This window comes from Schistocerca nitens, chromosome 1, assembly GCF_023898315.1.
Source record: "Schistocerca nitens isolate TAMUIC-IGC-003100 chromosome 1, iqSchNite1.1, whole genome shotgun sequence".
Lineage (NCBI taxonomy): Eukaryota > Metazoa > Arthropoda > Insecta > Orthoptera > Acrididae > Schistocerca > Schistocerca nitens.
In genome coordinates this window covers 505,988,918-506,004,485 of record NC_064614.1, presented here as the reverse complement: position 1 = coordinate 506,004,485, position 15,568 = coordinate 505,988,918, and the positions used below count along the sequence as shown (strand labels likewise).

General features: G+C 38.1%; 1 protein-coding gene across 3 annotated transcripts in view; it reads right to left on the bottom strand.

The window, feature by feature from the left end:
• Positions 1 to 1,100: 1,100 nt before the first annotated feature.
• LOC126252933 (centromere protein I-like) overlaps positions 1,101 to 15,568 on the bottom strand; it is a 370,827-nt gene continuing 356,359 nt past the window's right edge. For all 3 annotated transcript variants that reach the window (XM_049953938.1, XM_049953931.1, XM_049953948.1), the window contains one exon: positions 1,101 to 2,435. In XM_049953938.1, the coding sequence (XP_049809895.1) occupies positions 2,373 to 2,435 (63 nt within the window). In that variant the 3' untranslated portion in view covers positions 1,101 to 2,372. The remainder of the gene's footprint in view (positions 2,436 to 15,568) is intronic.

Sequence of the window (15,568 nt, the reverse complement as noted above, 5' to 3'; positions counted from 1 at the left end):
ACCAATAATTTATATCTGATTAATGCTGAACAAATTTTAAAATCTATAATTATGACTTTGGAGTCCAGCTCATTAAAGAATATCAGGTCTAGGAAATCAGCCATTTATGCTTTTCTTTAAAGCATTATTGGCACATATGTAATTGATGTATCTTTAAGAGTAATACATGCTAAATAAGGACCAAGAATCCAGATTTATTTTTCATATTTATTCTAATTTTTTGATGTACTACAAATTTTAAAATAATGATGACAGTAAGGATAATTATCCTCTCAAGAAAAGGAGTTATTGAGAATTTTCTCTTTCTCGACCTTCCAAAATTTCTTGCTCATGCAACAAACATGATGTACTTATAGCAGAACTACAGCAAACTGTGAAACCTAATGAGTACACACACAAAATTCTGTCAATACAATCATACAACCTTAGTCACTAGCGACAGCAGCTATTACATTCGCCAACATATCTTTTGAAATAATTCTAGAAACTGACAACATAAAGCATCATCAGTCAAGGGACAAGCAGCGAAACGTCCATACATAGTTCTTATATGCAATGAGTCCAGTTTTTTAGCAACAGACGGCTTGCGCGTCAAGAAAAGTACAGCTGACTTATACTTGGGCGTGGTCTTTTTTAACACAAAGTTGCAGCCCCAGTTATGCTTGGGATTGGTCTCCACAGTGTTAATGTGTTTATTGATAGACAGCAGGGATGTTACAATAAGCAATAGATGAATTAATTCTTTAGCTACAGTGCAATGCATGTTAATTATATTGATGATAGTGTAGGAATAGAGAGGAAAAAATAGAATGTATAAAGAACTTGAGACACCAGGCAAGTAGTATGTTGAATCCCCCCATGCCTAGGTCAGTATGGTCCTTTACAAGGGACAGCAGAGGTTCCTTGAACAGTTGTGGAGTCAGGATAATTTATAACTAACGATTTAACCTTGTATTGCATTTTGTAATTCGCTAGCCAGTGTTGCAGTTTAGTTATAACTGAACAATTTTGTTGGGAGCACTAGTGTTCTGGAAAAACTGATTAAGTTTTAGTTATGTTTTGTATGCATAGTATTTAATCTTTCAGAATTCTTGTAACAATTTTACACATGTTGTTGACTACTATGAAAAACTACAGTACTAGGAAAATGTACAGTCTTTATTGATCTGTCATAAGTAAGAAAATATATTTCCATAGGGCTGTTGGGAAAACACACACACACACACACACACACACACACACACACACACACACACAAATATTAAATGGTCTTGATGATGTTTGAAACTTTCAGCTACATAATAGCTATTTTATCATCAGTAACAAGCTCTCAAAGATACAACATATGCTTTGGACAAACAGAATGCCATGTCAATCATTGAACTGAGTAACAAACCTTGCAACAGAAAATATAGTTTCAGGTAATATCTTGTTAATAACATACTTAACTAAATTTTACAGTATTGCAATAGTTTTTATTGGATTGTCTTATTACGAACCTTCGGTACAGCAGTGTCATTCACTTTTCTAGGATTTCTATTTAAACATCTACTGATCACACGTTATAAATCCAACAAGCTATTTTACATTGACAACATTAATTTGCAAGTGCTTTGTAAAATATTTTCACTTCACAATGCCTATAAAATTATTAAATTTGTAGCAAAAATAAGAAACGACACATTTTAGGTAAATGAAATAGCTGATTATGAAGCAAGTATAAAACAGGACACGACAACCTTACTTAGTTCATCTCGTATGTACATGAATAAATTTTCCTTTGTAGATAAAAATTTTAATTTAAAATCATGAGCTTAACATTGTCAACTATTGAGTATTTTATGTAAAAGCTCTATCCACATGGAATCCAAATGACAGTTGCAAAACAGTCAGGTAATTAAAGTAATATTTCCATGTAGTTAATAGACCTTTTTTCACATGATTGTCTACAAAAATGAATCCTATACCACACTAATATAGAACACAACATTATCACAAGAGTATAAGATGGGACAAGCCAAGTTTCATAGCCTCATATGCACATGAATAAATATTACTTGAAGTAAAGTAACCATATTGGTCATTTTTGCAGTTATAATTTTAGATTAAATTGATGTTCTTAACTTTGTCAACTATTACATATTTATGTAAAACCACTATCATATATAGTCCCAAGATGATATTTTCCAAAGCATAATTCATCATTGCAACATGTCTTTTTCACATGATTGTCTTACACAAACACACTAATGTAGTGTACAGCAATATTACAGAAGTTGCATGCACAAATGCATGTCAGTCACAAGCACATTCTGGGCTCCACACAGATGTGACTCTTCAATAAAAGCAGCTTGTATGAAGACAAACTTTTCCTATGGCTTCATTAAGTAATTGTATACATAAGGCAGGTGATTCCGTAATGTAGACAAATCGTCCTGTAAGCATATAAAACAGCACGTGAGACATACAAGAGGAGTATATTAAGTTTGGGGTTTAAGCTACAGTCATTAAAACTGTAACAACATCAATTGATTCCGGAGGTTAGTGTCAAGCATTCAGGTGCAATCAGAAAAATATGAGACAACTTTTTAAGTCATAAATTAGTTTCTTGATTTTGTAGTGGAAAATTTGCATTGAAATGACTGCACACTGAAGAATTCGTAAGCAAAACATGGGATAGTGGTGAGTGGCAGTTGCCCCTTCTTTAGTCTCCAATGTGTTTTTTGTGTGCATAATTCGAAGTAAAAGTAGGCAATCTAAATAATAATCTTAAATATCATTATCACATCAAGATGACGTTTTATTCCATCAAAATATTTCTACAAATGTCAAGGTCAGGATGATGTGCTCTCACAGTTGTATAGTCTGTTAAAAGGCAGCAGAAGAAAGGGGATTAAAAAAAAAAGGAAAATACCAGAAAGCACAAAAATAAACGTGGAAGGTAGATAAATAGTTCATCACGAACTGACAAAATGTTAAAGCTGGTAGCAGAGAATGGTAACTCAGCAGCCAATGGTTTACAGTGTACTGCCTCAAAATTAAAAGATACAACATGGTTACCTAAGCCTCTTAACTTGGCCACTCTACAAAAGAGATTTTGGGAATCTCACTGACAAAATATTTGAATGCTAAGTATCATTGGCATATGCAGGATGGTGTTTTTACTCCATCAAAATATTTCTATTAATTTTCAGGTTTCTCCCAGTCAAAATTAAAGAGTTTAATAAGTCTGTACTAACAATGTTATTGCATAAAATTTGAATTATTATAGTAAAACATTTCCACTGACAAAACAAACTAAATGTAATATAACAATGGGAACTCTAGGTTGGATTGCTGCTCCCTTTCTATGTGCGAATTGCATTCTGGTCCGAGCTGCTGGAGATGGCGGTCACATATGCCTGAGGTGTGCTTGCATGCGTAAATGAATGTGTCGTCTTTCCTATTTTGATGAAGGCTGTGGCCGAAAGATAATGTGTAAGTGTCTTTTAGTTGTGGCTGTCTCCAACTCTGTGTGTCATCTTTATGGTCAGTAGCAATCTATTTTTTCTTATATTGCAGATATAGTCTAAGGATTGAAAGACGATGATCATCAACATTTTTGTTGAATAAGTAACATTAATACAGAAGATTTACATAGTGACACAGTATTCATAGTTCTGTAATCATGTATTGAAACAATGTAGTTTTTATACACCACTATAAGAAATGACAAAACCTTTTTTAGAGCTTTGAGATCATAATATTTAAATTGTGAAGCACAATAAACTAATTCAAAGTTGGAGAACTTTGACAGCAAACAATGGCTTTACCTGTTATCATCCTTTAGCAGATCAGACCACTATGTGACAATCTACCAACATGTGATGAACCCTCTAAAGAATAAGCTTTAAACAGCCACTGTTATTGTTAATATTAACTTCAATAACAACAACAGACCATTTCAAAAAGGGCTCTTATCATGTTATGGTCATTGTTTAATTGCAGCATGGTATTACGAGAAAGTTAAGAGTGTTAATTTGTACTGAAATTAGGAAAAATACCTTTAATATTCAGTGCCCATGAAAATACACATGTACTGTATATTGTTGCAGTCCTCAATCTGATGCAGCTCTTCATGCCAGTGTATCCTAGGAAAATTTCTTTATCTCTGTGAAAATATTGCAACGAACACCCATCTGAACATAGATACTATATTCAAGCCTTGGTCTCCCTTTACAATTTTTATACCCCTACAATATCCTTAATTACCAAATTAACTATTCCTTGATGACTGAAAATTGGCCGTATCAGTTTATCCCTTCTTTTAGTACAGTTGTGCCCTTCAGATGTGTAACTATTTTCCTTCACAAAAGGGGGGAGGCAGCTTTATAGATCCAACAGCATTTTGTTTGTATTGTACAAGATCTTGACTACAATTATTAACAACAAACCTTAGATTTTAATTGGGAAAAGGAACAAGCTGGTTTAAAAAGCAAGTTCTGCCCAATAGGCCATTTACAAGTTATGGATCAAATTAAAGATCATTACCATTTTATAGGGTTCATATACTTTGAGAAGCAAGGTAACTAAAGAATATACAAAGTGTGTCAGGAGGAATGGTCAGTATTGAGGGATATGACAGGAATGATTACTTGAAGCAAAAAGATCTAGAAAACATGGGCTCTAAAAGGCATGCCTTAAGAGCTATTGACATTTCTTTCTCTTCTATGCTGTGAAACAAATATCTTCTACTCCAAGATCTTTGCTGTCCATCTTTTGGAAGACACTAATACGGACCAAAACAAGAAAAAAAATTGTCTAGTAAACATGGGCTCTGAAATGCATACCTCAAGAGCAATGAGCACTTGTTTAGTACACTACTCTGCTTCTAATGCTTGTTCCCATCATAATGCTGAATACTGACCATTCCTCCTGGGACACACTGTACATGGTAATGCTATACAGGATAGTGAGAATTTCAGAATTGGAAATAGTCACACAAGGAAGTTACTTGTCACCAAATCTATTCTCAATTGTCCTACAATACATTATCAGAATCTTTAAATACAAAAATGAAGAAATTATGTGTGTCAGTATCTAAACAGCCTATGTTGTTTGATGACACTGTACAGTTTACCTCTAGTGCAGATACACTTACAAACTCAATAGAGCAATTTTGAAAGTAGGCCTGAAAATCAATATATCAATACAATAATGCACAATTAACACATGAAAGAAATATTATGTCCTCTAAACCATGGTTTTATTTACCAAGGAAAATCATCAAACAGAGACACGTTTTCAGGCATTACTTTATTTAGACAACCAGTTTTGGCATCTTAATAATGCCATCTTCAGGCCCCTATGCACTCCATGTACAGTCAGATATATTGCTGGAGCCATCAATGTCTAGATTATGTGCATTTAACAACAACAGCATTGTGGTGGCTATTCATTTGAGTAGACTGTTTGTTGGTGGTCATGTCCACAGAAAAGGCCATGCAGAAGTTACAGCAGTGTCGGTACAAGATTGCTTTCACACACTAGGGACAATTTAGGATAAATGTGTGACATGACTGAAACAGGACGTGCTGTTTGGTTGCATAGAATAGGTATGATCTGAAATGGACAAGAATATCTTGTAGATTAGGTGGAAGGCAGAATATCACTTTGGAAGAGGTGGAGAGACTATTGTGTTATAGCCAGGGGCACACATGACACCCACATATATTACCTTGTTTAACAAATCCATGGCTTGGCCGTATGTGCTTGTATGGCCCTTTTATATGCCAACCACTTATGAGTGATCTGGACAAAGCCTTCCCAGCCACTCAAGATTCTAAATGCCTTATCTCAGTCAGGTTCATTGAAGATATCTTCACAATCTGGACTCAAAGAGTTAGACACACTATCATTATTCCTCCGCAGCTGCAGCAGCTTCTCTCCTATGAAAGTGCCAACAATATCCGAATCTTTCAACTTATCAAGGTCCTATCTTCATAATTTCCTATCTTTCTGCAATTTCTTCAGTTTTAATCTGCAGTACATATTACTAAATTATGGTCACAGTCCACATATGCTCCTACAAATATCTGGCAGTTTACAGTCTGGTTTTAAAATCTATATGTAACCATTATATAATTAGTTTGAAATCTTGTGATGCCCTAGGGCTCTTCCACATACACAGCCTACTTTCATAATTCTTAAATCAACTGTTTGCAGTGATTAAATTGTGCTTTGTGCAAAATTCTCTCAGGGGCTTCCTCTTTTCTTCCTTCCCAGAGTTCATATTCTCCTCCAATTTTCCTGTCTTCTATTCCTATTATCGAAATCCAGTCTGCCATCAGAATTAAATTTTCTTTTCCCTTAATTTGTAATGAGTAATTTGTTTTACCTTGTAATACACATGTATAGTCTCTTCATCACACAAGCCAAAATAAAACAAAACAAAGGACACCAAGTGGTCAACATTGTTACTGGCAACAGTTTGGCAGTGGCCATTCATCCTGGTAGACAGTTGGTTGCTAGTCATACTGACATAAAAAGCTGTGCAGTGTTTGTAGTTGAGTTTGTGTATAGCATGGCAGCTTTCACATGTGGGCCGGCCTCTGACGGGGTAGGATAAACCTGTGCAGGACTAGGGTAGAAAGAGCTGGGTTGGTGGATTGGGCAGGTCTTGGACCTTGGTCTTATATAGGAATACGGTTCATCAGGCAACAGGCAAGGAGTGGGACTGGTAAGAATTAGGATGTCATGTAGATTCATTGGGTGATGGAACATCACTTTACAGGGGGTAGACAGGATCTTGGAGAGCATGCCCATCATTTCACGACATGAGAAAGGGTATAGAAGGCCTGATGAAGGATAAGGTTCAACTGTCTCACTCCAGGATGATATTGAATGATCACCTTCACCATGTTCTGCTGCCCACTTGCTCTGACAATTGTGCATCACATGCCTAGCCCGTGCAGCTGCTACTCCCCTCTCCCGCATTCTTAGCCAGCAAACCAGCTGCATCCCTTGAGCTGCTAGCTACCAGCCCCATCCCCTCTCCCTGCCTCTCACTCACTTTATCCACCCTACGCTAGTCCCCTTGCTGAATTGCAGCACTACCATTGTGTGCCCAGCTGACACCATGCAGAGCTGTGACTCTCTCTCTCTCTCTGTGTGTGTGTGTGTTTCCTCCACCTTGAAAAAGGGTTACTCCGAAAGCTAGCAAGTTTTCTTTCTTTTTGTGTGTGCCTCTTGACTACTCAACGCTTCTGCTTTTTGGTGAGTGGTCTCCTTTACTCCTAAATTATTTACATACTAACAGAATTTTCCAACAAAATTATGCATCAAAAATAGATTATTATAATCACTAACAAAAAATAATATGGGGTAAACTGCAAGGAAATGAGTGTATCAATTCTAACTACTGTGATGAGGTCTTTGAAAAATGTGTGGCTATCTACTTTATCCAATATCCTTACCACCCTAGAACATCATTCCATAAGACAACAGGGAGTGAAAATGTAGTACAAAATAAGCGTGATCAGGACTCGAAGAAAGAGGAATTTTCAAATGAACTCAAGATAAAAAGATATTTTGAGTTGCCATAGCAACCATTAGTAACAAAGCAGGGAAATTCCTGAATGAGATTTTCACTCTGCATTGGAGTGTGCGCTGATATGAAACTTCCTGGCAGATTGAAAGTGTGTACCAGACAGAAACTCGAACTCGGGACCTTTGCCTTTTGTGGGCAAGTGCTCTACCAACTGAGCTACCCAAGCAGTTTCATATCAGTGTACACTCTGCTGCAGAGTGAAAATTTCATTCTGGAAACATCCTCCAGGCTGCGGCTATGCCATGTCTCTGCAATATCCTTTCTTCCAGGAGTGCTAGTTCTGCAAGGTTTGCAGGAGAGATTCTGTGAAATTTGGAAGGTAGGAGACGAGATACTGGCAGAAGTGAAGCTATGAGGACGGGGCGTGAGTCGTGCTTGGTTAGTTCAGATGGTAGAGCACTTGCCTGCGAAAGGCAAAGGTCCCGAGTTCAAGTCTCGGTCCAGCACACAGTTTTAATCTGCCACGAAGTTTCATCCAGGGAATCGTTTCACACAATTCCGTAAGACGGGAAATGAATACTTTCAAAGAGAGCACAGATTGACCTAAGGAAGTAATAATGATTATTCAGTCAAAAATCCCAGGTGTTACTTCACACATTGTCAGTTCATGAGTAGATAATATAGGACGAACTTTTAAAGAAAAAATAGTCAACTTTGACATTTTAAATGTAAGTTGGTTGGCAGAACCATTTGAACTAATTAAAGATCGAGACATTACCAAGCGTATAATCTCTGGAAACATTTAAATGGTTGCTTTTTCCGAACGTAATGATGCTGGTAAGGTTATGTACCACTTGTCGGAAGAATTCAAATTTATCAAGGATGGAATAGAAAATAGAATAACTTTGCCTAATGTTGTGTTACCGAGTAATGTGGTGATTGTTTTGTCATGGGGAGACTTTCACACAAAATTTAACAAAATGTACTGGTTTGCACTTGCTCAAGTGAGGTTAAGGTCAGATCCATGGAATCTGGGTGGAGTCATATCTGTCTCCCAGGGACGTTAATGGTCTGTGTTGACGGGCGGAGTGACGGCCATCGGATCCTTAGTTGTTTTCGGTGTTTCTTCTGCAATAAAATTTTCCTGCACTGAATTACCCCAACTTCTTACACTATCCCCCTACTTCTTACGCTATCACTCTACTTCTTATACTGTCCTATCAGCCACCATTAGGAGAAGTCGTCCTCAGTTGTTAGAGGATTGTGCCTGTTAAGTTGCCTTTATGCTCTGCTCTAGTCAGTGGTGGTCCCAATTTTAATGCCAACAGCAGCCGAAGCTCTCCACGTATAGTTAGGTCCTATTTTTGCCTAAGCTGCTCTTTGAAAGTAATCTCTTATCCAGTTGATCTATGCAAACCTTGGTGCAGATTAATAAAATGCAAAGAATGTTGTATTAATAGAAAACATGATTTTGTATGAATCATTACATAATTGTGATAATATGATACATAATTTTATACGTAATGCAGAATGTTTTTTACCTTTTATGAGATGTGATCTATAGGGGAGGGTTTCTATTAGTTTTTGGAGGGGTGGGTAGTGTAAGTACAAATATGGCTAAACAGAACACACACCACACCTCCCAAACGACCCTCGCAAACAAGTGTGACTGATTTTTCATCATTTGCTGTTCCATAGATGTTGCTAAGATTTTTCTTTGGGGACCTCAAGGGTGAAGGAGAATATCCGTTCTGTAAGACAATTAACACCATACCTCCTCCGGCTTTTGACTCAAGTACCGATGAGGTAGGGATCCTGGGGAAGGGGTGTGGGAAGGGTTTCTTGTCTTTGAGGCTATCTTCTTACACTTCTTCGATCTTAGCAACCATTTCTACTTTTTCCTTTCTTACTTCTCATTTGAGTACCTATCTATCTTTCGCTCTTTCCATATTCAACTACTTCTATCGCAGAAGTCCTTCTCATTTTCCGTGGTTTCCAATAAGTTCTACAAATGGTTCAAATGGCTCTGAGCACTATGGGACTTAACATCTGAGGTCATCAGTCCCCTAGAACTTAGAACTACTTATACCTAACTAACCTAAGGACATCACACACATCCAGACTGAAGTGCCTAGAAACGCTCGACCATTGTGGCCGGCTAAGTTCTACATCGTACACATGTGTGTGTGCGTGTGTGTGTGTAGCGCCTATGTGCACAAGTAAAAACTATGCTTATTTTACATCGAGTATACCTAAGTAGGGAGCATGAGTAATTAAGGAGAGCAGAAGCCAGAGAGGAAGGGTTTGTGATAATTGTTAAGGAAGGTCAGTCTGACAAATATTTTGACGACTGGTAGGATAGTGGGACTCTTGTAACACAAGTAAACACATTTGTATGAATAGTGTATAGAGGTAGAGTACATACCAAGAGTATAAAAGTTGAAAAGTAGGAGGAGGACTCTAGGGTACTAAATGAAGTATTAAAAAGTGAGTGTGAAGTGTGAAATAGATTTTGTAATTTTACCAGAGGATATTTAATTATAGTGCACATAAAGATGTATACTTGAGTAATGAATCTGGAGGCCTACTCAGAAAGGATAAGGAGGGTGCACCCAGCATTTATTGGATATAAAGGGCAGATAGGCAGACTTAAAAAAGGCTGACCTATTCTGTCAGACAGGGGCACCATAGGAGAATAGGAATTTAAAGCGGCGTACCTACCGAAACGGAAGGAGAAAAGGCACTAATAGGGTCAACCCAACGTGTAAGGTATAGATGCTGATCAAAGGGGAAAAGTACAGTATTGTGACAGAAGTCACACATTTTGTAGGAATTATTCTGGTAAGTTTGAATTCTATATTTCACAACCATTATTATGTTTTCTGAGTGTGAATAGGAACATTTTATTTTGTCCAGAGTTCCTCCAGACTACAGACTATTATAAGTATTGAGGCCATTATGTACTAAAGAGGTAGTACAGAGAATTAGAGCAAAGGATGAAATATTCAAGGGTCCATGACACCTGAAATTTACGATTGGAAAAAGAGAGCTAACTCCAACGTGCATTGAAAGGTTCACATTTTATAACTAGTAGTAGACTGGAAAAAAGGAATGACCAAGCAATAAGAACAAGAGTATTTACGTTTATTGATAGAAAAAGATGTACTGTTGAAAAATGAAATGTTATCCAATGCGATATTAATGTACATGGTAATTATGTATAAAATATTGCATGTTTGAGCTAAGGAAGGGGATATGTAGTGATTTGAGAATTTCCACGAAAATTTTGGAACCACTTGACCTTCTGCCGCCTTGAACATGTGATGTTTTAAAGATAAGTGTGAGAGAGAGAGCCTATTTACTGTGCAACACAAGTCTGTGTGTGCAGGATGGACGTTTATCATGGGAAGACAGGAGTTGCGTCAGACGAGCGACGCTGACAAGTGTTTGCCGCTCATGCCATAGAACCTGTATGGAGGATGCAAGGAGTAACTACTTATTATTCCTTGGCAGTCGAATAACTGTTATTGTTATAGACAATTGAAACATGATATGTCTAGAGGCTCTTACTTAATCTTGGTGTTAGACTTGCTTGAAGCAAGATCTGTTTTTGAATTTCTGGTGGTTATTAAACCCACCACATTATAATTATAGTTAATAGTATCTGATGGTTGTTGGCATAGTTGACTTGCAAGAGACTGTATGCTTATATGAAACTTGTGGAAATGAAAATGTACCTGAACTAAACTGAAAGTATGAGGGTACCAAGTTATTTCTAGTGTGTGTGTGTGTGTGTGTGTGTGTGTGTGTGTGTGTGTGTGTGTGTGTGTGTGTGTAAGAAGAGAGAGAGAGAGAGAGAGAGAGAGAGAGAGAGAGAGAGAGAGAGCATTTTTTTTAGTTCCTCTAACCAGCATTTTTCTTTGAAAAGAAAAGAGAAGTGTGAAGTTCGCAATCCAGTTTTGTGCCGCTTCTCTTGTCGTTGAAACCATTAGAATATATGCAACAACAGAACATGATACTCTTAGCTTCTTGATTGTTATTTCTATTGTTGACTGTTTTTGCTTGTTATCCAGCTTCACTGTAAGGAATTTCTCAAAGTATTTGACCATTAATGGCTATTTTTAGCTGGTTGCATTAGTTAGACTGAAGCTGCACAATTAGAGTTTATGTGCCATTAGGATAAACAGTTCAAAGTCAGTGAGTTTGTGAATGTCCATTTGTGCTGTGGCTGGTACAATTGAGCTTGGGCCCACAGTTAGTATGTTTGTATCGTCATTAATATTACACTTTATATATAGTTCTTTAAATTAATTGTACTGCTGTATATGTAGGTGAAGCAAAAGAATGGCCCCAGTGTAGTCCATAAAAGGGGGATGTCATTAATTGCATAACAGTTTTCTTTCACAAGCAGGGACAAGAAGCATACACAAGAGTGAACCAGTATTACTCGCACAGTGACAGAATTCATATTGATGAGTCACTTCGTATACAATTTCCTGTCAAAATTGCATAAATAATACTGACTGTCATACAGATCTATGAGGAACTACAAAGTGTATACAAGCATGAATAAAATTATTTAAAACTACTTGAAACATTTTCATTTGTACACAAAGAGCTTTATGGCAACACATACAAAATATTACTAAATTCAGAACACAGACAAACCAAACTACTGTAGGCTTACTGATACCAAATTACATGTCACTCTAGATGAGTGTAAACCTACGTCTATTTTACTGATGAATAATATTTGTGAACTATAAACACTATCATGATTTAATATGGGAGAGTGGAACTGTTGTACGGTTTTGTTATGTATACTGCAGGGACACCATGTGTCTTCAAGGCAGGTTGGCAACTGCAGTAAGTGCACTAGGTGCAATACTTACATGGATGTCTGTGCACTCTCCATGCATTGTCATCCTAGGCTGGAATAATGAGGATACACAGGAGTAAATGCCCCCAGCGTAACAATGGTGGTAATGATTCATGAAGAAACAGCACAAGACTGTAAAATTTGATGACGGATTGTGTCAGATCTGGAGAGAATTAGATAGTGGCGTTCTCGGATTAAGGAACACAAACACACACACACACACACACACACACACACACACAATTGGGTGGGGGATGGAGGGTGAGGGGACAGCGAGTTACATTAGGTTTGGACTAGGGAGGTTACGGGAGTGAAGGATGTGCTGTAAGGATAGCTCCCATCTGTGCAGCTCAGAAAATCTGGTGGTTTTGGGAAGCATCGTGATGGGACGGGAAGTGAAGCAGCCATTGAAATCTCGCATATTGTGCCACTGGGTGGTCCACCTTGTTTTTGGCAGCACTTTGGCGGTGCTCATTCATTCTGATAGACAGCTGGATGGCTGTCATACCAATGAACAACACTGTGCAGTGGCTGCAGCAGAGCAGGTGTATCACATGGCTGCTTTCAGTGATGACCTGGTAGTGGGTGACATGAGGGCTGCTTCTTTGCAGTAGGTTCTTGGGGTGGATGTGAGGATCAGGTGTGTGTGGGGTTACTGCTTGGAAGAACTGTTTGTGTATTAGGCCTGGAGGTACTACCTGTCCACAAATGCCTTTGTCAGGCCTTCAGCATACTGAGTGAGGGAGTTTTCATCACTGCAGGTGCATCTACCATGGTTGGCCAGGCTGAATGGGAGGGTTTTTTTGGTGTGGAAGGAGTGGCTGCTGTCTAAGTGCAGGTATCGTTGGTGGGTTTGATGTGGACAGAAGTGTAGAGGAGGAGATCGGCGTCTAGGAAGGTGGCACGATGGGTGGAGGAGGTCGAGGTGAAGTGGATGGGAGGAAGGTGTTGACATTGTGTACAAATGAGGATAAGGTGTCCTGGCCTTGGGTCCAAGTTATAAAGATGTCATCAATAAACCTGAATCACACCAGGGGGTTTGGGGTTTTGGGAAACTAGGGTTGGCATAGGAGGGTGCCATATGGGTGCCTATGGCTGTGCCACAAGTTTAACTGTATACCTTCCCTTCAAAGGTGAAGAGATTATGGGTTAGGATTTAATTGGGTAGCTGTATGAGGAATGAAGTGGTGTGTTTGGAATCTGCAGGGCATTGGGAGAGGTAGTGTTCAATTGCAGCAAGGCCATGGGCATGAGAGATGCTGGTGTACAAGGAGATTCCATCTACAGTGACGAGAACTGACCCAGGAGATACGGGTGTTGGGATGGTAGAGCACTAGTGCAGGAAGTTGTTGGTCTCTTTAATGTGGGTGGCTACGTTTTTGGGCAATTGGTTACAGATATTGGTCAACAAGGGCCAAGATTCTTTCAGTGATGGCACGGTAATTCCGTGCATTAGAATTTGTCACATTTTTATCAAAGAATATACGATGAATGTCTTTGAAGAAAATCTGCAATTTAGTTCCAAGAATTTGATGTTACATTAAAGCATCACACTTTCAGCATGATTCCAGATTGCAGAAGAAAAGAAGCCCGAGAAATTTACAGAGTCATGAACCAGAACTTCAGGGGGGGGGGGGGGGAGGGGGGGACGTGGGAGATAAGATATGCTGCATATTTTCGTATTACGAAAGTATAAATTCGAATTGCACCAAACACAGCATGTTAATTTCTGGAGCATTGAAATTGAGATTGGGATGTCCTTCTGTAAGCCAGTCATATCTCATGCCACGTGATCTCTCCAGCTGATGACAGCAGATATTCAGAGCATAGGACATATGTTCTAGTCAGCCAATAGCAAGATCACTGTAACGTAGTGCGAACACACAAAGAGGAAAAGTTAATGGTTTACATTAATATACATAGTATAGCCCAATAAAAGCTAAGCTTTCACATATAATATTGGTCTCGAAGATTAATAAGCTACAATAGAAGCTAAGCTTTCACACGTAATATTGATCTTTTTGTGTGTGAGTTATACTTTAAGATACATCACACAAATGTGCCAGTAAGTTTAAAATGACATAAATGTTTGGTCTTCTGGGCTCGAAATTCTTGTAAGTGGATGGTCCTCAAAGTGATCATTTTTAAACGCTCTGTGATTTAAGAAATTCATCCCACTTTCTCACACGTAGCATAATTCATCTCGCATAAAACAAATTTACTTTGAAAGTAACGCTTTTCAAACCACCGTTCGCAATACTATCCCGAGACTATTAGAGATAGGTTCAATTTAGCAGTTGCCAGAGAGCACCAGAAAACAGGTATTATTGCGTGTGTGCAGTTGCAGTGGTGTAGGAAGCTTGCATGTGTGTATAAAGCACTAAGAGAGCTTACATTACGCCATAAAAGAAACAGGACATCAGAGGATACTCCAAGAGCATTGGAATTTTGTAAACCATACTAAAATGCATAATTCAGTTTGAAGTGCACATTGGTTTTTTTCCAGAGTCACAATTAAGTAGGTTCCATCTGATATTAAGCTTTTCAGTGTGGTCTTTGGGACGTAAATTTTCTTAGATTACCAGTACTGTACTATTTCGTGTTTGGTTCTTTATTATGGCATAATGCCATACATGGCAGAAGATGAAAACATGCATTCGAAATTCAGTGAACACTTGGAACTAGCCAATACTGTGGAATGAAACACTTCGTTTCAAAAAAATTGATTGCCTCAGCGGAAAGATTAATAAAGCCAAATTTCTTTAGCAAACTGACAAAAATAACTTCATTGTTCTGCAAGGTGATTAATGCTTGGCTGCTAATACCTTGGAAACAAAATAAAATCAGAAAACTGAAAGTAATAAAATATTTTTGTCATCTGTAATTATGTGAATGTATTTTAATTCACTTGATAGCTCCCAGACACAGAAATCAGTTTTGTTTTCATTTGACATGGGAGCTATAAATGAAGAGCAAGCAGTGAAATCACTTAACGCAAACACAAGTCACATGGAGATTAACCCCCTCCCCACTACAGATCGGACAATTCTGCGCATGCGCGAATCTGGCAGGTACGGCGCGCAAGAAAAATTTTTCTCATTAGCATCTGGCTGCTTGCTTCCTTCACAAATAAAGTTTTTATTTTTTTCCTCTCGTCTATA